Raw genomic sequence first — 24,447 nt, 5'->3', positions numbered from 1 at the left:
GAGAAGAGAGAGAGAGCGAGGGCGAGAGCGAGCGCTCGAGCCTCGTGCAGCTACGACCAGGCGACAGACCGGCTTTCCTCGCACGAGAGTCTCGCTCGCACATGTCGCTCGAGGTACGTGTACAATGCAGAGGAACGACGGCGACGAGGGACACAAAGGGAGAGAGGAGGGAGGAGGAGACGCACGACGAGAGAGAGGAACTGCTACGCAACAAGCCGGGTCGGCCTCCTTTTATGCTTCGAGGGTACGAGGGAGGGAGGGAGAACGTGCGAGGGAAGGCGAGAGAAGAGGGTGCGCGAGGGGAGGAAGGGGGTATCGAGAAGGAACGCCTCGAGCAGCTCGACGGCGACCCTCACGGCTGGCCGTACCCGCCGCCGTAGCCGTACACCGGCGGCGGCGGCCCGCCGTACGGGTTCGGCGTGCGCCCGCCGCCGTACGCCGGGTTGGGCGTGCGCCCGCCCATGGCGGCGACGACGCCTGGTGGCGGCTGCTGCATGCCGTACGGGTTGGGCGTCCTGCCGCTCCCGGCGCCACCGGCGCCGTACAGGCCCGCCGGGGTCCGCCCGCCGGCGCCGGCGTAGGCCGGGGTGCGCCCGCCGCCCGTGCCGTACAGGAGGTTGGGCGTGTTGCCGCCGGGAGCGGCGTACCGACCCGTTGCGCCGCCGGCGCCGACTGCTGGCGCACGGCCCGCTCCTCCCGACATGGACGCGGCGTAGGCGATCTTGAACGCGTTGACGAGCGACTGGACGTCCCCGTGGACGTCGCCTCGGAGCATGTAGCCCTCGGGCACGACGAGGACGGGCCAGTAGTGGATGTCGCTCTTCTCGTTGGCGCGGAACCCGAGCACGACCTGGCCGGCCTTGCGACGGTCGTCGTCCCACCCGAACGCGTAGATCGACCGACCCGGGTTGGCCTGCGTCCAGTTGCGGAGGTACGAGTCTGCGAGGGAGAGAGCGAGAGAGGAAGAGAGGGAGAGAGGGAGAGAGGGAGAGAGGGAGAGAGGGAGAGAGAGAGAGAGAGAGAGAGAGAGCGCGAGAGAGCGAGAGAGGGAGGCAAGACGAGGTCAGTGCGGGCCCTCGGCGACAGAAAGAGAGAGAGAGAGAGAGCGGAGGACGCACTGAGGTGGTCCTTGGAGCCCTTGAAGCGGTCGTGCGCAGCGAGCTCCGACACCTTGCGCGCCATCTGCTTGACGTGGGCGTCGATGAGCTCGTCGAGGTCCGAGTACCGGTGCTTGTCCGACACGCGCAGCTGGGTCCCGAGCGAGAACTCGTTGGGCTTGTTGAGCTCGTGGACGGCGAGGTGCTGGTAGATGCCCTCGTCGACCTTCCACGTGACGGCGATGTGGTCCTCGCGGCTCGAGGGGCGGATGACGCAGTCGCCGCGCTGCATGCTCGCGAGGAGCTGCTCGGCGGCGCCGGCCGACACGTCGTGAAAGTTGGGGTGGTGGATGACGCGCTTGACCTTGCCGCCCGTCTGGCGCTGCTGCGAGTTCTGGACAACGCGCGCCTCGGCCGCCTGGCGCTCGTGGTCGAACCACGTGTCGGGCTTGACGACGCGACGGTCGCGGTCGCCGTGCTCGATGAGCGACTCTTGCGTCGACAGCTCGACGTTGAGGACGTCGTACTTGACCTCCATGACCATGGCCTGGAGCGTCTGGCCCGGGCGCAGCTTGGTGTGCATGGCGCCGTCGGTGCGCAGCTCGGCGGCGATGTGGCCCGTGATGCCGCAGTCGAGCTTGACCATGACGGCCTCCTCGGGCGAGACCCGGAGGACGCGCACAGGGATGATGAGGCCGCCGTCGAGCGTCTTGCGCGTCTCGCCCGTCAACATGGTGAAGCGCTCCTCGGCCGTCGGCGCGATGAACTGGTGGCGCTTCTCGCCGAACGGGTTCTGGAGCTCCTCGCGGATCTTGTACAGCGTGAGCCGCTTGGGCTGCTGGAGGACCTTGGACAGCTCCTCGGCGAACTCGTCGAGCGCGAGCTCGTTGAGCTTGCGCACGTCGTCCTCGAGCAGGTCGGCGACGGCCTTGGACGGCGAGGCGCCCTCGAGGTCCTCCTCGTCGTACTCCATGGCGTCGGCCGCCATCTTGCGCGCGACGTCGTAGTCCTCGGGGTGGATGCGCGTGTCGTCGAGGACGTCGGGAGCGTCTTGGCCGTCGTCCTCGTCACGAGCGAGGTCGGCCGCGAGGTCGTCCTGGCGGATGCGGAGGAAGCCCGACGCGTTGAGGAAGACCTGCTTGCCGAACCCGCCGTGCGTGATGAGCCCTTGGCGGTTGGCGAGCGTGCCGTTCTGGGTCGACGCGATCTTCTTGACGAGCGCGTCGGCCTTGCGCATGCCGAGGCCCGACACGTACTGGAGCAAGTGGGCGTAGTACGGGTTGCGCACGGCCTTGTTGAGGTCGACGCCGACGCGGTTCGTCACCTCGACGAGGGCGCGCTCGAGCGCGAGCGACACCTTGTCCTTGGCGACGTACTTCTGGTTCGGGTCGTACGTGAGCGCCGACAGGTCGGCGCCGAGCGCGGCGTACTCGTTGAGCGGGCTCTGCGCGTACCGCGCGAGGCCGACGCAGTACTTGCCGAGCGTGCTCAGCTCGGTGAACTCCTGCGCCGCGCGCTGCGAGTGCTGGTAGATGCGCGCGACGTCGTCGAACACGAACGTCGACTCGAACGCGGCGCGGTGGCTCTTGCGCTCCTGGGCCTGCTCGTACGGGAGCCCTTGGTCGGCCTCGTCGTCATCGGCGTCGCCGGCCTCGACGATCTCGCGCGCCACCTCGCCGCCGAACCGGCGAAAGTCCTCGAGGAGCTGGACGGCGGCCGGGCTGTAGCCGCCGACGACGACGACTTGCGGGCGACGACGTTTGAGGAACTCGGCGAACGAGTCGCGCTGTGCGTCGTCCATGTCGATGAGGCGGTCGAGCGTAAAGTGCTCGCGGAAGTGGCCGTCGCCGTCGAAGAAGACGCCGATGATCGAGTCGCGCCGAGGGTCGCCGCGGCCGTTCGAGAGGGCGAGGACCGAGGGCGTGTCGCCGGGCTGCATCGTCGAGTCGGCGCGGCACCAGGGCGCGACGTCGATACGCTGCAAGTGGCCGACCGTCAGTGACACTGCTCTCGGCGTCACAGGAGAGAGGGGGAGACGAGCGAGGCACAGGAAGAAAGGGAGGGGGAGGGAAAGAGAACGAGGGACGCACCGACTCGAGCTTGCGCTTGCAGAGGTCGCCGACATAGTCCTCGCACTCCTCCTTGAGCATGTTGCGAGCCCATGCTGCGGCCTGAGGCACGAGCACGTTGGCGACGGCCTCCTCGAGGATGCCCTTGCGGAGGTCGTTCCACTCCTCGGCGAGCGCCGACGCGTAGTCCGACAGGTACATTTTGCCGAGCGACGCGACGAGGCGGTGGTACGCCGACTCGGGGAGGTCGATCGACGCCGTGACGAGCCCTTCCGCCTCGGCGGCGAGGATCTGGGCCCATTGCGGCGAGCGCAGGTACTCCTTGAGCGGCTTGTTCTTGATGTACTTGAACGTCTGTCCGGGCGACGCACAGAGTCAGTTTGACGCACCCAGGGTGTGGGAGAGAGAGAGAGAAAGGGACGGACGTAGAACGGGTTGAGGGCGTCGATCTTTTGCTCGCCGGCCTTGGTCGCGGCAACGTTGACGACGCCAAAGTCGCGCACGTACCGCCTCGCCTCGCGGCGCAGGATGGGCTCGGTCCCGAGCTCGGTGACGAGGATGGTGCGGGCGCCGGCGAGAGCACGCTGCGGCGTCGCGAACTGGGGCTCGACGACAAACTCGTTGGCGAGGAGCGAGGGCGTCTGCGCCGGGTCGTCGACAAAGTGCGTCTTGGTGCCCGACGAGACGTCGAGCGCGAACTCGGCGACCGAGATGTTGGTGAGCTGCGGCGGGACAGAGAGACAGAGGGGAGGAGGAAAGGTCAGGCTCGGGCGCCTTGAGCGACGACGACAACGACAACGAGAGAAGAGGACGCACCTCTGCGAGACGCTTGACGACGCTCTTCTTGGCGAGCTCGTATTCGCTCTCCCTCGCGGCGCGCTTCTGCCGCTTGGCCGCCGCCTCGTCGTTCTCCCTCTCGCGCTGCGCACGAGCCTCGGCGTCCTCGCCCGCCGCCGCCGCCGCGTCGCCGCCCTCCTCGAGCGCCCTCCTCGCCCTGTCCTCGTCCTCCTCCTCCTTCTTGGCGCGCTGCGCGAGGCCCGCCGCCGTGCCCTCGCCAAACATGAGGGCGACCCACGCGAGCGCGTCCATGACGTCCTCGACCGTCTGGGCCTGGTCGACGAGCTCGGCGACGTGCGCGTCGTGGCCGCACCCGAGGCGGTCGACGAGCGCGACGAGCTCGGTGCGGCGCGCGAGGAACGCGCGGTACTTGATGCTGAGGGCCGACAGGCGCCACAGGTGGTCCTCGTGCAGGAGCGCGTGCGGCGTCGCGCCGGTCGGGGCGTGGAACAGGTAGTCGGCGCGGTGGTGCCAGATGTGCGGCGGCTCGAGGAGGTCGACGTTGAGGAACCGGAGCACGCTCTCGACGGCCGTCAGGAACTCGTTGTGGAGCGGCGGGAGGAGGCCCGTCGCCGCGTCCTGGAGGAGGTACGCCTCGTTGATGTCGCGCCCGAGGCGCTCCGACATCCACCGTGCCGCGGTCGGGATCTCGGCCTCGGGGATGAGCGGCACGAGGTTGGCGTCGTCGTCGAACGAGAACGCGGGCAGGCCGGCCGACGCGACCTGGAGGCGCTCGGGCACGTCGAGGCGGCGGATCTTGTCGTCCTCGGCCGTGAGCATGCGCGACGCGATCTCGCTCGGCTCAAAGATCTGCGGTCGGGCGGGCGGTAGGGCGAGTGAGCCTGGGCGCGGCGACGTCGAGAGGGGGAGAGAGGGGACGCACGTCCTTGAGCTCTTTCTTGCCGTCCTTGTCGTCCTCGTCGTCGTCCTCCATGGCCCACGCGTAGTCCTGCCCGTTGCCAAACACCTCTGCGACCTCCTGCCACGCCTCCTGCGTGATGCCCTCGACGCGACCCATGCCGAGGCCGGCGCCGCGGCGCTTCTTGCGCTCGCCCTTCTCGCGCCGCTTGGCGTCGCGCTTGCGCTGACGACGCGCCTCGTCGTCCTCGTCCGAGTCGCCGGCCTCGGACCGCGAGTCGTCCGTGTCGTCCTCGATGAAGCCCGCCATCTCGTCGGCGCCGAACATGCCCTCGAGGCCGCCATCGTCGCCGGCGCGGTCGTCGTCGTCGGCAAAGATGTCCTGCAGGTCGCCGCCGTCGTCGTGGCCGCGACCGGAGCGACGCCCGGCGGGCGAGTCGTCGTCCGAGCCCGAGGCGGGACCGGCACGGCGCAAGCGGCGGAGCTTGTTCTGGCGGGACGAGGCGAGAGAGTCAGTTCCGTCGGTCGTAGTGGGGCACGAGAGGGGGAGTCGAGGACGTACGCCCTTGGGCTTCGTGAGCCGGATGCCCATGTTCTCCTGGAGGAGCTCGAGGTCGTCCTCGTCGAGCGCTGCGTCTTCTGCGGGCAGGTGCGGGACAGGGTCAGGTTGCGCTCTCGTCGAGAGATGAGGCGGATGAGAGTGAGGACGAACCATCGTCGGAGCCCTTGCGGCGTTTCCTGCTCTTGGTGTCGTCGCCGTCTGCGTCTGCGTCTGGGTCTCGGGCGTCGCGGTGCTTGCGGCGCTCCTTGTGCTTGCGGCGGCGACGGCGTGCCGACTCGTCCTCGTCGACGATGAAGCCTGTCGGTGCAGGAGCGTGTCAGTATGGGGCTGGGGCTGCGTGGGGGAGAGAGAGAGAGTGGGACGGACCCTTGCGGATTTCGCGTTCCTCCTCCGAGTCGGTGGCCTCCTCCTCGGAGCTGTCGCCCGGAGAAGCGGCACCTGGGCGCAGGTCGATGCCCTCGTCGTCGTCATCGTCGTCGTCGTCGCCCTGTTGAGGGCCCTCCTGGTCGGCCTGGTCCTGGTCGACCTCCATGGCCTCGTCGTCGCGGTGGGGCGGGTTGTCGTCGGTTGGAGAGGCGACTGCACTCATGGCAGAGTGAGGCTGGAGAGGCAGCAGTGCCTCTGGAGCGGGAGCCGGTGAGGAGCGAGAGGGAGAGATGAGGACGAGGGCGACGCGGGGCAACCTCGTCCTCGCTCTTGTCCCTCACAGCTACAGAGCACTGCCATGGTCCTCCAAGACTTGGGACGCAGGCTAAACTCGGCCCTCCAGTCCGTATCGGCTTCGTCCACCATCGACGAGCAGGTGCGCCCCCCCTTCTCCCTCTCCTCCCTCTCCTCGTCGCTACTCTCGCTCTCGGCCACAGCGACACACCCTGATGCCCGACTCGCACACCCACAGGCCCTCGATGCCGTCCTCAAGACGGTCTGCTCGGCCCTCCTCGAATCAGACGTCAACGTCCTCCTCGTCAAGCGCACCCGCGAGCGCGTAAAGCGCCAGGTCCTCCCCCAGCTCGAGGAGATCCAGCACAAGCAGGGCACCGATCACGACGCCATGGCCGGCAACAAGGCCAAGCAGCTCATCCACAAGGTGCGCCCCCGTGCCCCCTTCCCCCCACCCTCCCTCCCTCTCTCTCTCTCGAAACGACGCACTCGACGCTCACCCTGCTCCCTCTGAACGCAGGCCATCTTTGACGAGCTCGTCGCACTCGTCGACCCAGGCGACGACGCACCGCCAGCCTTCAACGTACGTCCCTCGCGCTCGCCCACCCTCGACCACTCTCGGAACCCTCGAGACCTGACCTCTCTCGCTCGCGCGCAGCCGGTCAAGGGCAAGACGCAGGTCATCATGATGGTCGGCCTTCAAGGGGCGGGCAAGACGACCACCTGTACCAAGGTGCGCTCGCCCCTTCCCTCCCCGCCCCTCCCTCCTTCCCTCTCTACCGACTCTGACACTCTCTCCTACCAAACCCGCACAGCTCGCGACCCACTACCAGCGCCGGGGCCTCAAGGTTGCCCTCGTGTGTGCCGACACGTTCCGCGCCGGAGCGTTCGACCAGCTCAAGCAGAACGCGACGCGCGCCAAGGTCCCCTTCTTTGGCTCGTGCGTCGAGGCCTCCTCTTCTTCTCGCGCCTCTGCGCTCGTTGCCCGTGTACTGACTGTTTGCCCTGTGCCTCCTCGCCTCGCGTCGCCCCTCGTGCTCCTCGCCTCGCAGGTACACCGAGACGGACCCGGTCTCGATCTCGCTCCAGGGCGTCAACAAGTTCCGCGCCGAGCGGTTCGACGTCATCATTGTCGACACGTCCGGGCGGCACCGCCAAGAGTCGGAGCTGTTTGACGAGATGTGCCAGATCCAGGACGCCGTCGAGCCCGACATGACGGTCCTCGTCCTCGACGGCGCCATTGGCCAGGCCGCCGAGGCGCAGAGTGAGGCGTTCAAGGAGGCGAGCAACTTTGGCGCCATCATCGTCACCAAGCTCGACGGCCACGCAAAGGGAGGAGGAGCCATCTCTGCGTGCGCTCGATCCCCTTTTCTCCCTCCTCCTCTCCTCTCCTTCATGGGGGTCCTCGACTGACACGATCTTCTCGCCGCCTGCAGTGTCGCCGCGACCCACACGCCCATCATCTTCATCGGCACGGGCGAGCACCTGCACGACCTCGAAAAGTTCGCGCCGCGCCCCTTCATCAGCAAGATGCTCGGCATGGGCGACATGCAGGGGCTCGTCGAGCGCGCCCAGGAGATGGCCATGGCCAACCCGGAGCGCCAGGAGAACATGATGAAGAAGCTCGAGAAGGGCGAATTCACCGTGCGCGACCTCAAGGAGCAGATGCAGACCATCATGAACATGTCCGTCCCCTCTTTCCTCTTTCCTCCCCCTTCCTCGCCCACAGTGACACTGACTCGCACACACACGCTCGCAGGGGCCCACTGTCGAACCTGACGTCGATGATCCCGGGCATGAGCGGCCTCATGGGCGGCGACACCGAGGCCGAGGCGTCCAAGCGCATGAAGCGCATCGCCTTCATCTTTGACTCGATGACGACGGCCGAGCTCGACTCGGACGGGAGCGTCTTCCGCGACCCGCCAAAGGCGCCCAAGGCCGACAAGGGCAAGGGCAAGGGCAAGGTCGCCGTCGCTGGCGCCGGCGCCGCCGCAGGAAAGGGCAAGGCCGTCGCCGCAACGTCGCCCGCCAAGGGCGCGCCCGACTCGGACGACTCGGACGACGACGACGGCGCGGGTGCGAGCGCCGACGTCGACCCGCTCGGCGGGCGCGAGCCCAACGCGCGCGTGCTGCGCGTCGCGAGGGGCAGCGGCACGAGCGTCGAGGAGGTCGAGCAGCTCCTCGCGCAGCACCAGATGTTTTCCAAGATGGCCAAGCGCATGGGCGGCAAGAACGGCATGTGCGTCGGGCGCTCCCTCTCTCTGTGTTTCTCCCTCCCATCCCCGCCTCCCACCCTTCCTCTCGCTCTCCTCCCCTGGCCTGCCACGTGCGCCTGCCACCGACCATGACTGACTCGTCTCTCCGCGCGCAGGATGGGCAAGCTCGCGCAGCGCGGCGCAGGACGGCCAGGCGCCGGCGGCGGAATGCCGGCGGGCATGCCGCCGCTCGGACCGGGTGGCATGCCCGACCTGTCCAAGCTGTCGCCGTCGCAGATGCGCGCCATGCAGGTGCGCCCCCCTCTCTCTCTTTCTCTGTCCTGCGGCGGCTCGTGAGCGAGCCCGAGAGACGCAGCACTGACGCCGCTCGGACCCTCCCCCTCTCAACCAACCCTCACTCGCCCTCCTCCTCTCCTCGCGCCTCGCCTCTCCTCGCCCCTCTCCCCTCGTCCCTCTCTCTCTCTCGTGCGCGCAGAACATGCTCCCGCCGGGCGCGCGCGACATGCTCTCGAACCCGGGCGCGCTGCAGCAGATGCAGCAGATGATGGGCGGCATGGGCGGCATGGGCGGCATGGGCGGCATGGGCGGCATGGGAGGCATGGGCGGCATGGCCGACATGCTCAAGGGCATGATGGGTGGTGCGGGAGGACGGTGAGCCGCTCGAGGAAGGCGTGACGACGCGAGGCGGGAGAGAGGGAGGAGGATCGGGATCCTTTGTTGTACTCACTCTTGGCCGCACGCAATCAGTTCTCTCTGCGACTCGCACTCTCGCTCGACGCCGAGAGAGAGGAACGAAAGGTCTAGATTGGCAAGCAACACGCAGGACGGGCACTGATGAAAGAAGAGGGACGGGGAGGGAAAGGGAAAAGTGGGTGCGAGCGAGACGACGCTAGAACGTCTCCTTGGGCGCAAAGCTCCACAGGCGCACCTCACCGTCGTCCGAGCCCGAGATGACCGACTGATCCGTGAGGAGGACCGACGTGCTGCAAGTGCGAGAGAGAGAGGAGAGGGGAAAGGTCGGGCGGCGAGTCAGGGTCCGTGCACGCCGAGAGAAAGAGAGGGCGAGAGAGGGACGCACACAGCCGCCTTGTGCCCGACGATCGTGTGCAGGTTCTTGCCCGAGTCGCGGTCCCAAATCTGGAGGGCGAAAGAGTCAGTGCCTGCTCATCGTCGCGGCGACGAGCGCAGAGGAGGAAGGGAGAAGCGAGAGACGCACCTTGATGGTGCGGTCGTGGCTGCCCGACACGATACGGAGCTTGTCGACGTCGACGCTCCACACGCCCTCGAGGTGGCCAAACTGCTGCCGCACGCACTGGCCGCTCTCGACGTTCCACACGCGCACCGTGTTGTCGAGCGACGCCGAGACGACCATGGGCTTCTTGTCGGACGCAAACTCGAAGTCGGGCTGCTGCTGGTGGCCATAAGGAGCGCCGACGCCGACGCCGACGGCGCCCGGGAAGGCGGGAGGAGCGGCGGCGAGGCGCTCGTTGGCGGTACAGCTCGGGCGCGCACCGCCGGCGCCGAGCCCTGCGGCATCCTCGGAGCGGTCGGCCTCGTCGACGCCGGGCGTCGTCGCCGGCGGCTGGAGGAGCGACGCGGGGAACGCGGCCGTGCCCTGGTCCTCGCCCGGCCCGACGACGTATACCTTGAGGCTCTGGACCTGGGCGACGTGGCCCGACAGGACGCGGACGCACGTGCGCGAGTACAGGTCCCACACGCGGATCGTCGCGTCGTCCGACGCCGAGAACAGGTACTTGCCCATCGACGACTGCTTGGCCTGCTCCGGGTTGCTGATGGGCGCGCCGAGGTCGCCCGCGCTCGTCGCCGCACCGCCTGGACCGGCACTCGCACTCGCGCTCGCGCTCGCTCGAGCGGCGGCATCGAGCGAGGACGGCGACGGCTCGCACGCGCCGTCGGCCTTCGAGTCCCACAGCGCGACCGAGTTGACCCACTCCGAGTGGCCGCGGAGCGTGTAGACCTCGCCGGTCCCAAAGTCCCACACCCGGATCGTCGAGTCGCCCGAGCCCGAAACGAGGAGCTGCTTGTCGTACGTGAGGCAGATGACGGCGTCGCGGTGGCCGCGCAGGGTGCGCATGCACTCGCCCGTGCGCCAGTTCCAGATCTTGAGCGTCGAGTCCATCGAGCCCGTGACGAGCTTGAGCGCGTCGAACTGGAGCGCGCGCACGCCGCGCGTGTGGCCGCGCAGGACGCCGACCTCCTTGCCCGTCTCGAGGTTCCAGATGCGCACCGACCGGTCCCACGAGCCCGTCATGAGGACGGGGAACGACGGGTGCGGCAGGTCCTCGGCCACCTGGAGGCACGTGATCGAGTCGGTGTGGCCCGACAGGACCGTCGCGGCGCACGTCCCTCGGCGCCAGTTGCGCTCGATCGCGAGCCGCTCGCAGTAGACGTGCTTCCACGGCCGCGTGAGCGGCAGTGCCGGCGGGAGCTCGGTGACGGGTGCGGTGGCGGTGGACGACGGGGCGAAGCGCGACGGTCGAGGGGAGGACGGGCGCGACGGGGTGGGCGAGCTCGTCTTGGAGCGCTTGTGGCGGTGCGAGTCGGACGACGAGGCGTTGGCGGCAGCGGCGGACGAGGACTCGACGAGCATGTCGCTCGACGACGACGACGACGAGGTGGCGGCCGACGGGTCGAACGGCTCGCCGTGGTGGTGCAAGTGCTGGTGCTCGACCTGGGCCTGCATGGCCGACGTCGCCGTGTCCATGAGCATGCGGCGCACGTCGCTGTCGCGCCCTCGGCTCGTCTCGCCGGCGCGCGAGGTCGGGAGCGCGTTCATGGCGAGGCGGGCCTTGCGGCGGCGCTCGCCGAGGAGCGGCAGGCCCCACCCGCACTTCTCGCACTTGCGCTCGATGTGCTGCTCGCACATGGTGCGCCACAGGAGGTCGTCGTCGGCCATGCCCTTCCACGCGCGCGACACCTGGGCGGCGCGGCCGAGCGTGATGGCGTCGAGGTAGCCGAAGATCTTGAGCGTCACCTCGCGCGGCAGGAGCTCGACCGGGTCGAGGCGCATCTCGAGGCTGAGCGCTTCTTGGAGGAACGACAGCTGGGACGGGCACGCGATGGTGAGGAGGCCGCGGAGGATGAGGAGGCGGCGGCGGGCGGGCGACGACGAGAACAGGCTCCACACGGTGTTGACGGCCTGCTGCTCGTGCGGGGCGAGGTCCTCGAGCGACTGCGCGAGGTGTCCAAGGTCAGGGTTCGGTCGCTGGATGTGCGTGTGACACAGAGAGAGAGCGCTGTGGGGGCGCACCTTCTGGAGCATGAGGTTGGTCGAGCCGTTGGCCATGCGGGCGTGGCGGATGCAGACGTTGCGGCAGTCGCCGCCGGGCGTGTCGGACAGGGGCGGACCGCGACGGTGGTGGTCGTCCTCGACGTCCATCTTGGCCTGGTGGACGAGGTCGGGCGTGCTCGAGAGGGACGCGGGCGCCGTCGTCTTGTGACCGGGCGGCGCGGCCGAGACGCCCTCCATGGCGTCGTCCGGGACACGGAGCGGGCTCTTGGGCCCGAGGTTGTCGGCGATGGACTGGGCGATCGAAGCAGAGGATACGGCGACCTCTGGCGAGTACAGGGCGGGCGAGATCTGGCTCTGCGGGACGGCGAGCGAGGCCGGCGGCAGGCCGTGAGCGAGGGACGACGAGGGCGGGGGCGACTGAGGCGCAAAGTGGAACGGGTCGACGGTGTGGTAGTAGGCCGTGTCGGACATGGCCGGGTCGCTCTGGGTGGCCGAGAGGGACGAGGTTGTGGCGGTCGAGGTCGAGTGAGGCGGTGGAACGAGGCGGTGGAGCGGGGCCGGTGTTCGCGCGCTCAGGCGTGGGTTGGCGTGGGCTGATGCGAGATTGCGAACTGGAGCACTCTGTGTGGCTCACGGTCGGCGTCGCGGTGGTTGCGAAAGCCGAGCGGTCGCTTGCGTGATGACTGCTCTCGTCCTGCTCACTCACCGTCCGCATGCCTGCCTGGCTCGATCAGCAGCGCAAGCAGCAGCACAAGCTCGGCCGTCCAGCTGCCGCACAGCCAACGTCGCCCCCGTCCTGCGCTGCTGGGCCTCGCGTCCGCCGCGAGATGATCGTCGCCGTCCGGCTCTCTCTCCCGCTCCCCCCGCTGCACTCGCCGTGCGGTCCATCTGCTCAGTCAGAGGCCAGGGATAAGGGCGAACACGGCCGGCCCTGCCCCGTGTCGAGCGCGCGGGGCTCGCCGCCGAGCCCGCCGCCCTCTCGTCATCCTCACCGACAAGTACGCACAGCTCCCTGCGAGTTGGCCAGCGCGGTCCGCTCTGCTGCACGCTCTGCTGGAGTGCGCTTGTCGAGCGCTCAACCGCCGCCCGGGTCCCTCTCGACCTTGTGCGCCTCTCCACCTCCTCAAAGCGGTATCGCTCTCTCACCTCCGCACTCGCCGCCAAAGCTCCCTCGCGCCACGTTCAAACACTCGCCCCGCAACACTGCACGCTGTGTGTGTATGAAAGTCGGGCTCGGTGTGGGGCGATCCCGCTTGTCGTCGCGCTTCGGCTCGTCGACCCCTGCCTGGTTCCGGCGAGCTCTCTCCCCTCGCGAGGGCTCTCTCTCTTGCTCTTCCTCGCTCCGCTCCCTCTGGACCCTCGAGCGACACGATGCTCGTCCCGCTGTCGCCCATCGACAATGCCGTCGCCGACATGGGCATCACCTGCGGCTACGTGTTCGCTCGCCCCGCCGGCGCTGCGAGCGACGACGCCGGGACGGCCCTCCTCGCCGAGCTCGAGGCCGCGACGCGTCGAGTCGTTGCCAAGTGGCCCTTGCTGCAGGGCCACGCCGTGTGGCAGAAGGAGGTGAGCCAGTCCGTCCTCTTCTTTCCTCGAGCCTCTTCCTGACCATCCCGTCTCTCGCGTCGCGCAGAAGGGCATCTGGGGCGTCGACGTCCCCGACGAGCCTCTGACGACGAGCAGGCCGTTCCTCTTCTCGTCTACCCGCATCGCCAAGCCGTACGCCAAAGCCGCCTCGCTCTCGGCCCCCCTCGAACCCCTCGAACGCACCTCGTCCCCCTGCGCCTTCCAGCCCGCCCACAAGCTCTCCTTCTTCCGCTCGGCCTCGCTCCCGACGACCTTTGCCGGCTACGCCAAGTCGCACGCGTCGTTCCTCGCCGTGCACGCGACCCTGTTCGCCGACGTCGTCGCCGTCGGCCTCACGGCGCCGCACGGCCTCGTCGACGCGACCGGGCTCGGGTGGGCCGTGCGCGCGCTCGGCGCCGAGCTGCACGGCGAGGCGTGGGCCGTACCGCCGCTCGCGATGGACGCGCAGGGCGACAACGTGCTCGCGGTCGGGCTCGAGGCGATCAAGCGCGGGCCTGAGCGCACCCGGGACGGCGAGCTGGACGGCGGCGCAGTGGCGCTCGAGGGCGACGAAGACGACGGCGACGTCGAGTCGAGCGCGGCGAAGCACGCCCTCGCCGGGTGGGTGTCGGCGAGCAGCCTCAAGAACGTGGCGTGCTTCCTCGCCAACTACGCGTGGGAGAAGCTGCGCAACCACGACGAGCCTCGGCACGTCTTCCTCAGCCGGCGAGCCGTCGATGCCCTCGTCGACAGCGTCAAGGCCGAGGTGCGGCGCGAGACGGGCGGCAAGGAGTGGGTGTCGACCGGCGACGTCCTCACGGCTTGGGCGCTCAAGGTGCGCTCACTCTCTCTCTCTCTCTCGGGCACGCCCTCTCTCGCAGCGTCACTGACACTCTCTCGCTGCATGCAGGCCGTCCACGCCGACGAGGCGACGTCGCACACGGCCGCCGCCGTCTCGCCCGTCTTTGCCCTGCGCGACCTCCTCTCGCTCGCGTCGTACCCGCACAACGCCGTCGCGCCGTACCCGTTCTCGCCCTCGCCGATCCCGCTCTCGACCCTCGCGACGACCTCGATCGGTTCTCTCGCCCTGACGCACCGCCGCTCGCTCGACAAGGCGCGCACGCGCCCGTTCGTGCGCGCGACGCTCGCGAGGATGGACGAGCTCGCGTGGAGCAACGGCGGGCAAGTGCCCATCATGCCTGCGAGGGCGTGGCCGTGGCACCTCGGGTGGGTCGGCGCGCTCGCAGCGCGGCGGCGTCGCAGCGGCACCAGCAGCAGGACGGGAGGCGACGAGGAGCACGAGGCGCCGTCGCACCACTGGATCGTGAGCAACCAGATGGTGAGCGGCCTCGCCGATTTGACGCTGCCGGCGTCGCTGTTCGACGTCGCAGCCTCGAGCGGCGCGCCTCGCAGCAAAGCGTCGTCCGCCTCCTCGTCGTCGTCGACCTCGCGCCCAGTCGACCTCGCGCTCCTCGGCTTCTACGTGCGCATCACGGCGACGATCAAGGACCACCAGGCGTTCCGGTTCCAGGTCAACGCCGAGGGCGTGTTCCTCGAGGGCAGCATGCGCCGCACGCGGTGGCGGGCGCTTGGGAGGGCCGTCGAGCGGCTCGAGCGCGACTTTGGGCACGCGGCGGCAGCGACGGCGGTGGCGAGCGAGAAGTAGAGGAGCCTGTGTGTCGGATAGAAGAACTCGGGCTCTCGTTCTCCTGGGCTGTAACGCGCGCTTTCTCTCTCTCGGACCGGACCGAGCGAGCCTCGAGAGGGACAGAGAAGACCACCGGGTTTCACGAGACGCTGCGCTCTCGAGTGCTACGACGTCGGGAGGTCTCGAGGGAGGTAGATGAGGCCCTTGTTGATGCTGAACCCGATGTTGCCCGCCTTGACGGCCTGGCCGAGGAGGATGGGCGAGTCTGCGGGTCGAGGCAGGGTGAGCGGACGTCGACGTGGCCGCGTCCCACCGTACTTCGAGAGATCGGGGACGCACAGATGGACATGAGGGACGTCGAGGCAAACATGAGGGACGTGTAGCCGCCGAGGAGGCTCGACTGGTCGCTCGCCTGCTTCTGCGCGCCGAGGTTCTTCTGGCCGAGGATGCCGCTCAGGGCGAGGATGAGGCCGAACCAGGGCCAGATGGCGTAGCTGCGAGTGCGTCGAGAGGCGAGTCAGGGAGGGAGAGAGAGAGAAGCGGCGGGGGGATGGGTGGGGGAGGAGCTGACCGGGTGAGCATGGCGAGGCCGCTGCAGAGCATGCTCGCGAACGAGAGGAGCTCTATGTGGGTGCAGAGTCCGTGTCAGTCCACCTGGGACGGGCAGAGCAGGACCAGGGAAGAGAGAGCGAGACGGACCTGGGAGGGTCGAGGACGAGGCGGGGAAGCGGTAGGGGAGGGCGTTGGCCGGGCGCCTCGGGTCGGTCTGGTCGTAGGTGCGGGGCATGGTGGCTCGAGTGCGGATCTGTGTCAAGGTCGGCTCGCGGTGAGAGCGAACGTGGGCGAGGCTCGATGAGGCTGCGGGCGGGACGGACCTCTCGTCCTCGTCCGCCTCACTCTGTACCGACTCAGAGTGGCCTTCAACTGGGTCGCCGTACTCTCCAGCACCACCAGAGCACCCCGGTCCATCTGTCCGCCGCGCCCTCGCCGTTCCCACCTCGTCCACTCCGCCAAGCTCTCTTCATCAGCTCTCACCCGACTTCAGCGACGACCATGGAGTCGAGCGGCTACAAAGGCCCCATCAACCCCAACCCGGCCGACGGCGAGTCGTCCGTCATCATCTATGGCTACGTCCCCTCGCGCGCACTCGCCACCATCGCCTTGGTCTCGTTCGGCCTCGTCGCACTCAACTACCTGTCCATCCTCGCCCGCTTCAAGCAGTCGCGCGCCTTCAGCGGCCTCATGGTCTTTGGCTGCGTCCGTCCACTCTCTCTCTTCCTCCTCCCTCCCCTTCCTTCGACCCGACTGACTCTTCCTCGTGCGCCCAGATCTGCGAGATTGTCGGCTACGCAGCGAGGCTGTTCTCGCACTACCACCCCTACGTCGTCGTCTACTTCATCGTGCGTCGGCCTCGTTCCGCCCGAGTCGGCCGTGCCGCATTCCTGACCCTCCTCGACTCTCGCGCCCCAGATTCAGTACTTCTTCATCGTCGTCTCGCCCGTCTTCTTCCAGGCCGCCTTCTACCTCGCCCTCGGCCTCGGCCTGCGCCGCCTCGACCACCGCGGCAGCACGCTCCTCCGGTTCGAGGTCCGTTCCCCAACTTCCTCTCGTCCCTTCTCGCGCCCTCGAGCTCACTCACCCTCGTCCACAGCCCAAGATCCTCATTGCCGTCATGATCGTGTCGGACGTCGTGACGACCATCATCCAGGTCGTCGGTGCGGCCCTGATCGGCGTCGCCGAGTCGGCGCGGTTCGGCAACGGCAGCGCGAGCATCACGAGCGACCAGGCCAACGACATCCTCCTCGCGGGCCTCGCGACCCAGACGGCGTCGTTCCTCGCCTTCCTCGTCCTCCTCGGACTGTGCATCTGGCGCTCGGCGCGCACGTTCACGGCGGCGCACCTGCCCAAGCAGTTCTCGCTCCTCCTGTTCCTCGCCTCCCTCCTCGTCTTCCTGCGCACCACGTTCCGCCTCGCCGAGACGGCCCAGGGCGTGTTCGGGTACGCGTCGTCGCACGAGGCCCTGTTTGGCACGCTCGAGTACCTGCCCGTCATCCTCGCCGTGTCGATCTACGCCGCCATCCCGCTCGAGCACCAGCTCCCGATCGACGTCGACGACGAGCGGTACGAGCCGAGCGTCGACGACCGCTCGCTCGACATGCGCCAGACGACAAAGGAGGCGCGCACGATCGACCTGCGCAGCGGCGGCGGCGGCGGGCCGGGCGGCGCCGACCTCGAGCCCGAGGACGGCTACGCCGGCGAGGCCGACCGGCGCTCGCGCGACGGCAAGCGCGGCGGGTACGCCGCGCGCGAGGACGACGACGGCGCGCTGTCGAGCCCGAGTGGGAGCGGGAGCGGGACCGACTCGAGCCGGACGAGGACGCGCACGAGGAGCCGCGACGAGGTCGAGCAGCGCGACGAGGACGAGGGCGTCGTCAGTGACGAGTCGCCCAGGACGGCGGTCGAGCGTGGAGCGGGCAGCGGGAGCGACGCCGAGAGCGAGAAGAGGCGGTTGAAGCGCGAGTAGAGAGGAGGGAGGAGGAGGTCGGCGGACGTCTCTCTGTTCTAGCTTTCGAGCTCTTCTCGCCGTGTGCATAATCGTGTTGGCCTCATCGTTCTCTCGAGTGCTGGAGCACACTCGCCCGCTGTCGTTGTGGTGCGTGGTCTCAGAGTTGCGCTCGCGCCTCGCGCTCTCCGCTCGCTCGCGCCTCGCCTGATCGCATCTCGCGGCGACGGCGGGCTCAGCTCAGCTCGCTTCTCCTCGTCGTCGTGTCTCGCCCTCTGCGCTGTTCTCCCTGCGCCTGGCTCCCACAAGTGCGCCGTGTGTACCGCCCTCGCGAGCGAGCATGGTCTCGACCGGCCTCGCGCTCGCCGCCTGCATCGTGCCGCCGGCCTGCGTCTTCGTCGTCGTCGTGTGGACCACGATCATCTACTGGCGCCTCAAGCGGCTCGCCCGGCCGCACAAGAGCACCGCCGCGCCGCCTGCACCGCTCGCCTCGCCCCTCGAGACGGTCGAGCTCCACCCGGCCCTCGTCCTCCCCCAGCCTCGCTTCCCTCCCGACACACACCCTCCCTTCTGCACCACATCGACTGCAGCCATACTCCGCACCGACCTGTTCGCCTCGCTCCCCTCGCCGCGCCCTCCACCGCCGCCCGAGCCCCGGTTCTCGATCCGGACCACGTTCGCGCGCGACGGCTCGAGGGTCCTCGCGCGCCCAGCGCCGAGCGTTGCAGGGCAGGGCGAAGGTCGGCAGACGGGCGACGGCAACGGCGAGGCGTCGGCGAGACCGGCGAGGACGAGGAGGGACCGCGGGCAGTTTGGAATCGGGAGCGGCGACGACGACGAGCGGTGGGAGCTCGTCCAGGGCGGCCATCGGGCCCCTCTCGACGGCGACGACGATCGAGCGGGCCCCGTCGTCAACGTCGACGGCGAGGCGACCGTCACGCCGAGGCGGCGCGCGGGCCTCACCCGCCGTAGCTCGACCTGGTCGGCCCGCGACCTCGAGGGCGTCTTCCTCGGGCCCTCGGCCACGTCGCGCAGCCCCACGTCGCACTTGAACTTGCCGCACGCTCACGCAGCGAGCCTGTCGCCGAGCCGAGGCGGGCCGAGGCCGCTCCCGCCGGGCGCACGGCACGAGTCGTCGACGAGGACGAGCGGCGACGAGCGCGGGACGAGCGAGACGAGCGGCGAGGCGGGATTGACGCCGATGAGCTCGCAGGAGAGCGGCGGGCCGCTCCTGGGGCGGCAGGGCGGGAGTGACAGGCGGCACGAGTGGGCCGAGCGGAACTGGGGAGGTCAAGTCGAGGTGCGTCCTTGCATCTTCTCCTTGCGCATTCAATAGGTCAAGACTGACTCGCTTTGACATCGCAGTACGTGTCGACACATGCGCCGACGAGCTCGACACGCGGCAACGGCGTCGAGGCGCTCCCGACGACCGCGCACGCCCACTCGCCATCCGACTTGAGCATTTTGTCGCTCAACTCGTTCTTCTTCGGCACTACCTCGGCACCACTTCCACCAGGCTCGGCCTCTGGCTCGTCAGCCGGGCACGGGCAGCGCCGCCAATCGACCTGGAGCACGTCGACGTACGAGGCCGTCTTTACCGACCTCCCGACTCGCTCTCGCCCGGTGCGAGCGTCGATCGCCTTCCAGTCGCGTCATGCACCACCCGCACCTCCACCCATCGACGTGCGCTCGCTACCCGAGCGACACATCTCGCACGCCGTCGCCCTCACCGACGCGCCGCCCGCTTTGACCCACGCCGCCACGTCCCCCGCCGCGTTCGAGCCGTACAGCAAGCGACCGGTCGGCGCCACAACGAGGTCGAGCACGCTCCCTCCTCGATCTACCGACCCGCACGAGCACCCTTCCTCGCCGGGGAACGCCCCGCCGTCCTCTCACCACCCATCACCACCTCTTCCTCCTCCCTCGCACGACTGGCTCCCGTCGGCCCACCTCTCGCGCCTTGACGCTCGCCGCGAGCGCTCGGCAATCCTCGCCGCTCGACGCCCCGTCAGCTGGCTCGGGCGCCAGGGCAGCAACGGGTCGCTGCCCGAGTCGGTCCCTGCGTTCGGCAACCTCGAGGTGCGCTGGCTCTCTCTCTCTCCTCCTCCTCGTCGCAAACGAGCCTTGACGAAGCTTCTCTCGACGTACAGATCGTCAACCCGGACATCGACGCGCTCAACGCGCCAGCAGCGCCCGGCTCGGCTCGCTGAGCAGGCGGCGAGGAGGGTGGGTGCGAGAGGAGGAGCCTGGCGACCGAGGGCGACGGCGCATCGTGTCATCGAGCGGGTGCACGTAGAGCAGAGCTGGAATAGACGGCCTCGCAGCGTGTAATCGCGCCCTTGCGAAGAAGAGACGCGCGAACGCTGCCAGCCGAGGAGGTCGAGGTGAGCGTCGCCTCTGGGCAGCCGGATGCGGCCTCGACAGAGAGCCAAAGTATAGCTTGCAGCGAATCTGCCGATCCACCATCTCCATCCGAGCGAGAGCAGGAGCCAGGAGAGCTTCAACTTCGCCTCTTCATCTCCCGCGCTCTCAACATCGGCTCTCGCCTCCGCCATGCCTCTCCTGATGCCGCAGGGCACTCCGTCAGCCACCGCCATGCCGCCAGCAGCCGCAGCAAGCGCGGACCCGAGCTCTTCCGCCTCGACGTCGATGACCGGCCTCGCCGACTCGGCGGCACCCGCGACGGCGGCACCAGACGCCCCAGGCGGCCTGCGAGGCCTCGTGCAGAGTGCTCTTGATTCCAAGTGAGCACCTGCATCGCTTCTACTCCCCGCTCAGGCGAGTGCGAGCTGACCCTCGCCTCCCTTGCACAGCCCCTACTTCTCCGCCGGCTTTGGCCTCATGGTCCGTCCTCTCTTCCTCTTCTGCTGGGCCAGGAGCTGACTCAGGCTCACCCCCTACAGGCCCTCGGCGTCGGCGCCCAAGTTCTGCGACGAGGCGCCGTCCAGGCCGCCAACCTCGCCCAGCGCCGCCTCCTCGTCTCGCTCGAGATCTCGTCAAAGGACCCGTCGTACCTGTGGTTCCTGCAGTGGATGTCGGCTCAGTCGGCGCGTCAAGCCGCGCTCGCCAACCAGCCGCTGCGAGGGTTCGAGGGCCTCGCGAGCAGGGTCCGCAGCCACGAGCTCGCCGTCGAGACCAAGTACGAGCAGCGCAAGGACGGCAGCTCGACGGCCGAGTTCAGCCTCGTACCTGGCCCGGGCACGCACTACTTCCGCTACAAGAGCGCGTGGTTCCAGGTGCGCCCGTCGTCCACTCCTTCCTCCTCTCGACCCCGTCCTCTGTCTCGTCGCACCTCGAGCCCTGACACCTTGCCGCCCTCGACACAGGTCAAGCGCGAGCGCGCCACCAACATGCTCGACCTCAACTCGGGCACGCCCTGGGAGACGGTCCACCTCACGACCCTGTCGCGCGACCGCGACCTGTTCTCGAACCTGCTCGGCGAGGCGCGCGAGCTCGCGCAGCAGGCCGTCGTCGGGCGCACTGTCATCTACACGGCGTGGGGCGCAGAGTGGAGGCCGTTCGGGCAGCCGAGGGAGAAGCGGCTGCTCGAGAGCGTCGTGCTCGACGAGGGCGTCAAGGAGCGGGTCGTCGAGGACGTGCAGGGCTTCATGCGGCGGGGCAAGTGGTACTCGGAGCGAGGTGCGTCCCGCTCGTTCTCTCTCGACTTGCGCAAGGTCCTGACGACTTCGGCCCTCGCAGGAATCCCGTATCGGCGCGGCTACCTCCTGTACGGCCCGCCAGGGTCGGGCAAGTCGTCGTTCATCCAGGCGCTCGCCGGCTCGCTCGACTACAACATCTGCGTCCTCAACCTCTCGGAGCGCGGCCTCACCGACGACAAGCTCAACCACCTCCTCGCCAACGCGCCCGAGCGCTGCTTCATGCTCCTCGAGGACATCGACGCCGCCTTCTCGTCCCGGTCACAGACGGGCGAGGCTGGGTGCGTCTCACCTTCCTCTCTCATCCTTCCTCTCTCGTGACGCGACACTGACTCGGCTACTCTCGCGGACGCAGGTTCAACAGCAACGTGACGTTCTCGGGCCTCCTGAATGCGCTCGACGGCGTCGCCTCGTCGACCTCGCAGCGGCTCCTCTTCCTCACGACCAACCACCTCGAGAAGCTCGACGCCGCGCTCATCCGGCCCGGGCGCGTCGACCTCAAGGAGCTCATCGACGACGCCACGCCCCACCAGGCCTCGGAGCTCTTCACGCGCTTCTACCACGACGAGGACGGCCTCGACGAGGCGGCGTTCGCCGAGCTCAAGGCGGCCATGGTGCGCGAGGTCGAGAGCGCGATGCACGACGGCGTGCGCGTCAGCATGGCGGCGCTCCAGGGCCACTTTATCCGCAACAGCGCCCGGCAGGCCGTCGCCGAGTGGCCAGAGCTGCGCAGGATGGCCGAGATGGACAGGGCGCTGCGGGCGGTGGCTGGGGCGGAGCAGGAGAAGGTCCATTTTGCGTCGAGCCCTTGAGCGAGGGCGGGCAGCGAGAGGACGAGGCGGGTCGACGTCGAGAAGGGGTTTTGTCACATAGGTGCGCTCGCGCCCTCTCTCTCTCTCTCCCTCCCTCCCTCTTTCTCTTTCGCATGCGACTGACTCTTTCCCTCGTGCGCTGCAGATATCGCATCGCAACCTGCAGCATCCGCATCGGCGCCGTGTTCCTTCTCGCAAGGAGAGAAGGCCAGCAAGCCTAGGATTGCTCGTCTCTCTCGGGAGGCTCGCGCGGGAAGAGAGAACACGACTTGCACGTCGTACGGCAAAGCTCGAGAGGACCAGCCCCTCGCGACCTCCTTCGCTCCTCCCCTCTCGCCTGTCCCTCACCGTCAGCCGCCCTCGACGTTGCTCGTCGCCGCCGCTTTGGCCCTTGTCCTCGTCACGAGACCGGTGGCGACGACCGGCGCCGGTCCCGCCCTCGACGCCGTCGTCGACGTTGACGTCGTCTGCTCGGGCTCGCGCGGCGGAGCGTACGGGACCTGGGTCGAGTTGGTGGGCGCGTTGCAGTCGATGCTGCGGCAGGTCGACGAGGACGAGAGGTCAGCTCGGCGCGCCTGAGGGCGGATCCTAAGAGAGGGGACGCACACGTGAAAGAAGGTGCCGATGTAGATGCAGCGCTTGCGCTTGGGCGAGCTGCTCGTTGTCGAGCCCGAGTCGAGAGCCCGAAGCTCCTCGACCGACGAGGAGGGCGCCGCGTCGTCCTGCTCGGCGAGGCGCCTCGCGTCAAGCTGGCGTTCCTCGACGTCGGTGCTGCGCTCGAGCTGGACCGAGTGCGGCGGGGTGTCGGACGAGGCGAGGGCGGGCGAGTCGAGGCGGAGCGGGGAGGAGGACGGCGCCGTGCGACCAGCGCACAGGCTCGCGACGAGGGCGACGAGGCCGAGTAGAGTGAGTGGGCAAAGCTGCATGCTGGCCTGCAGCACAGCAAGCTCGAGGCGGCGAAACGAGGAGAGACGAGGGAGGAGTAGGAGGGAGAGGGAGGAAAGGCGGGGCCGGCCGTTGCGAGAGGGTCGTGCGGGCTCGTGCGCAGCTACTCGGCTCGAGAGGGCGAGCGCTCAGCGGTCGTCGAGAGAACATCTGCGTAGCTAGGTACGAGTCGCGAGCGCGAGAGTGCGAGCCGCAGTCTGAGGAGGAGGGTCCGAGCGAGCGTGTCTCTCGCTCGTCGACAGAGCCTCTCACGAGCGCGGACAGACGGTGCACGAGCCATTATGTGTTGCGCGAAAGACGTAAGGCGAGAACAAGCTGCGGGCAAGCTACACAGGGGGGAAGGAGGGCTGAGAGGGAGGACGAGGACAAGGTGGCGATCGGGAGGCCTGACGTCGCTTAGCGCTCCTGCACGTCCGAGAGGAGACGGAGGATCTGGAGGAAGAGGTTGACGATGCTGTGGAAGTGAACCGAGGTCAGTGGCCGATCCTGGTCGACGCGAAGAAGGAGAAAGGGGCACGAGGAGGGACGCACTCGAGGTACAGGCTCACGCAGGCGACGACCCAGTCGTCGACGTGCAGGCGGTTGAACAGGAGGTGCGTGTCGAAGATGATGTAGCCGCTGAACAGGAGGACGCCGAAGCCGGCCATGGCGATGTCGAACCCGCGCGACCAGGGGAGGAAGACACCGACGAGCGACGTGACGAAGAAGACCACGAGGGCGCCGTACAAGTAGGTGCCCATCGAGTCGAAGTCATACTTGGACTGGGAGGAGTATTCGAGAGAGAGAATGAGCGAAATTGGACGTGAAGGAGGAGGGGGAGGAAGGGGGGCGCACCTGGAGCGTGAAGAGCGTGAGGCCGAGGAAGACGAACGTCGTAATGACGAGCGCCTCGAGGACGACGTCCGAGTTGAAGTACGACACGACGCTGCCGAGCGTGACGGCCTCGAGGAGGGTGAAGACGCCGAGGAGGATCACGTTGGCCGGGCTCGAGTGCCGCTTCCAGTAGACTCCGAGCATGGCGCCGATTGCGCCGAACGTTGGGAGGAGCATGAGGCCCGGGTGCTCGCGCGTCCAGGTGACGATGCCGTCGTTGGCCGACATGACCCACCCGACGGCCGTCGTGAGAAGCTGTGAGCGGGGAGGCAGAGTCAGCGAGTCCGAGGAGCGCCTGTCGGCCCTCGACGAGACCCAGACTGAGAGAGGAACACGAGACGCACAATCTGGCAGAACAGGACGCCGTAGACCTTGCGCACGAACGCGTTGCGGACGTCTTGGCTCGACTGCGAGACGGTGACACCAATCTGACGAGGGCAAGGGTGTCAGTACTCGGCGCAGGCGCGAGGAGAGAGCACGGGGCGCACCTTGAAGTCACCCTCGAGGCCGTCGTCGCCCTCGTCGGCCCAGGCGTCGCGCGCTGCAGCGCCCTCGCCGGCGAGCAGAGGCTCCTGCTGCTGTCGGTGGGCGGCGGCGGCGTCGGTGGTGGCGCCGTAGGCGGGCGAGCCCTTCTTCTTGGGTGCAGCGCCGGTGTAGGCGGGCGGCTCGACGGTGTAGCCCTGCGAGGACGACATGAAGGGCGAGGGGAGATGAAGGTGGGGGAGGACGAGGTGGCGGTGACGAGCGAGGCGGCGGGACTCGAGAGGGACGGCTCGGCGGTGTGCGAGGGTGGCCTTGAGCACAGCTGGCGGTGCTCTCGGCTCGAACAAGTGCGAGCAAGCGAGGTGACGGTGGTCGACCTCGTCTCGCTCGTCCTTCCCGCCCTTTCTCC

General features: G+C 68.6%; 10 protein-coding genes across 10 annotated transcripts; 5 read left to right on the top strand and 5 right to left on the bottom strand.

Moving 5' to 3' along the window:
* Positions 1-107: 107 nt before the first annotated feature.
* Positions 108-5,721, bottom strand: RHOBADRAFT_34071 (uncharacterized protein). Its single transcript, XM_018413168.1, has 9 exons — positions 5,574-5,721; positions 5,401-5,480; positions 4,887-5,243; positions 4,238-4,813; positions 3,983-4,108; positions 3,592-3,888; positions 3,188-3,520; positions 1,119-3,075; positions 108-939 (listed from the first exon to the last, which is right to left on the bottom strand). Exons 3-9 carry the CDS (start codon positions 5,187-5,189, stop codon positions 353-355), a joined length of 4,179 nt encoding a protein of 1,392 aa, XP_018273912.1. The 5' UTR covers positions 5,190-5,243; positions 5,401-5,480; positions 5,574-5,721; the 3' UTR covers positions 108-352.
* Positions 5,722-6,147: 426 nt separating this feature from the next.
* RHOBADRAFT_11494 (uncharacterized protein) lies at positions 6,148-8,954 on the top strand (the record flags this gene model as incomplete). The annotated part of the gene is made up of 11 exons (XM_018412049.1): positions 6,148-6,225; positions 6,322-6,510; positions 6,604-6,666; positions 6,742-6,816; positions 6,899-7,023; positions 7,136-7,435; positions 7,520-7,768; positions 7,843-8,047; positions 8,198-8,326; positions 8,465-8,590; positions 8,775-8,954. The coding sequence occupies 11 exons, from the start codon at positions 6,148-6,150 to the stop codon at positions 8,952-8,954; spliced, it is 1,719 nt and encodes a 572-aa protein (XP_018273911.1).
* A 131-nt stretch (positions 8,955-9,085) lies between these two features.
* Positions 9,086-11,789, bottom strand: RHOBADRAFT_34063 (uncharacterized protein; the record flags this gene model as incomplete). Its single annotated transcript, XM_018413167.1, has 7 exons — positions 9,086-9,282; positions 9,378-9,436; positions 9,516-9,704; positions 9,861-10,143; positions 10,207-10,844; positions 10,992-11,492; positions 11,571-11,789. 7 exons carry the CDS (start codon positions 11,787-11,789, stop codon positions 9,189-9,191), a joined length of 1,983 nt encoding a protein of 660 aa, XP_018273910.1. The 3' UTR covers positions 9,086-9,188.
* Positions 11,790-12,923: 1,134 nt separating this feature from the next.
* RHOBADRAFT_51660 (uncharacterized protein) lies at positions 12,924-14,857 on the top strand (the record flags this gene model as incomplete). Its single annotated transcript, XM_018415950.1, has 3 exons — positions 12,924-13,118; positions 13,186-13,953; positions 14,029-14,857. 3 exons carry the CDS (start codon positions 12,924-12,926, stop codon positions 14,782-14,784), a joined length of 1,719 nt encoding a protein of 572 aa, XP_018273909.1. The 3' UTR covers positions 14,785-14,857.
* Positions 14,858-14,930: 73 nt separating this feature from the next.
* RHOBADRAFT_41858 (uncharacterized protein) lies at positions 14,931-15,553 on the bottom strand (the record flags this gene model as incomplete). The annotated part of the gene is made up of 4 exons (XM_018413967.1): positions 14,931-15,031; positions 15,106-15,260; positions 15,338-15,389; positions 15,466-15,553. The coding sequence occupies 4 exons, from the start codon at positions 15,551-15,553 to the stop codon at positions 14,931-14,933; spliced, it is 396 nt and encodes a 131-aa protein (XP_018273908.1).
* A 266-nt stretch (positions 15,554-15,819) lies between these two features.
* On the top strand, positions 15,820-17,290 carry RHOBADRAFT_41857 (uncharacterized protein; the record flags this gene model as incomplete). The annotated part of the gene is made up of 4 exons (XM_018413966.1): positions 15,820-16,023; positions 16,095-16,166; positions 16,237-16,353; positions 16,418-17,290. 4 exons carry the CDS (start codon positions 15,820-15,822, stop codon positions 17,288-17,290), a joined length of 1,266 nt encoding a protein of 421 aa, XP_018273907.1.
* A 319-nt stretch (positions 17,291-17,609) lies between these two features.
* Positions 17,610-19,479, top strand: RHOBADRAFT_41856 (uncharacterized protein; the record flags this gene model as incomplete). The annotated part of the gene is made up of 3 exons (XM_018413965.1): positions 17,610-18,569; positions 18,635-19,348; positions 19,420-19,479. 3 exons carry the CDS (start codon positions 17,610-17,612, stop codon positions 19,477-19,479), a joined length of 1,734 nt encoding a protein of 577 aa, XP_018273906.1.
* Positions 19,480-19,822: 343 nt separating this feature from the next.
* Positions 19,823-21,737, top strand: RHOBADRAFT_51657 (uncharacterized protein; the record flags this gene model as incomplete). Its single annotated transcript, XM_018415949.1, has 6 exons — positions 19,823-20,013; positions 20,083-20,113; positions 20,173-20,505; positions 20,596-20,908; positions 20,969-21,206; positions 21,281-21,737. 6 exons carry the CDS (start codon positions 19,823-19,825, stop codon positions 21,735-21,737), a joined length of 1,563 nt encoding a protein of 520 aa, XP_018273905.1.
* A 350-nt stretch (positions 21,738-22,087) lies between these two features.
* On the bottom strand, positions 22,088-22,663 carry RHOBADRAFT_41854 (uncharacterized protein; the record flags this gene model as incomplete). The annotated part of the gene is made up of 2 exons (XM_018413964.1): positions 22,088-22,271; positions 22,344-22,663. 2 exons carry the CDS (start codon positions 22,661-22,663, stop codon positions 22,088-22,090), a joined length of 504 nt encoding a protein of 167 aa, XP_018273904.1.
* A 415-nt stretch (positions 22,664-23,078) lies between these two features.
* RHOBADRAFT_41853 (uncharacterized protein) lies at positions 23,079-24,250 on the bottom strand (the record flags this gene model as incomplete). Its single annotated transcript, XM_018413963.1, has 5 exons — positions 23,079-23,136; positions 23,214-23,443; positions 23,517-23,810; positions 23,900-23,983; positions 24,044-24,250. The coding sequence occupies 5 exons, from the start codon at positions 24,248-24,250 to the stop codon at positions 23,079-23,081; spliced, it is 873 nt and encodes a 290-aa protein (XP_018273903.1).
* Positions 24,251-24,447: the final 197 nt, after the last annotated feature.

This window comes from Rhodotorula graminis, assembly GCF_001329695.1.
Source record: "Rhodotorula graminis WP1 unplaced genomic scaffold RHOBAscaffold_2, whole genome shotgun sequence".
NCBI classification, from domain to species: domain Eukaryota; kingdom Fungi; phylum Basidiomycota; class Microbotryomycetes; order Sporidiobolales; family Sporidiobolaceae; genus Rhodotorula; species Rhodotorula graminis.
This window is presented reverse-complemented; position numbering and strand designations above follow the sequence as displayed.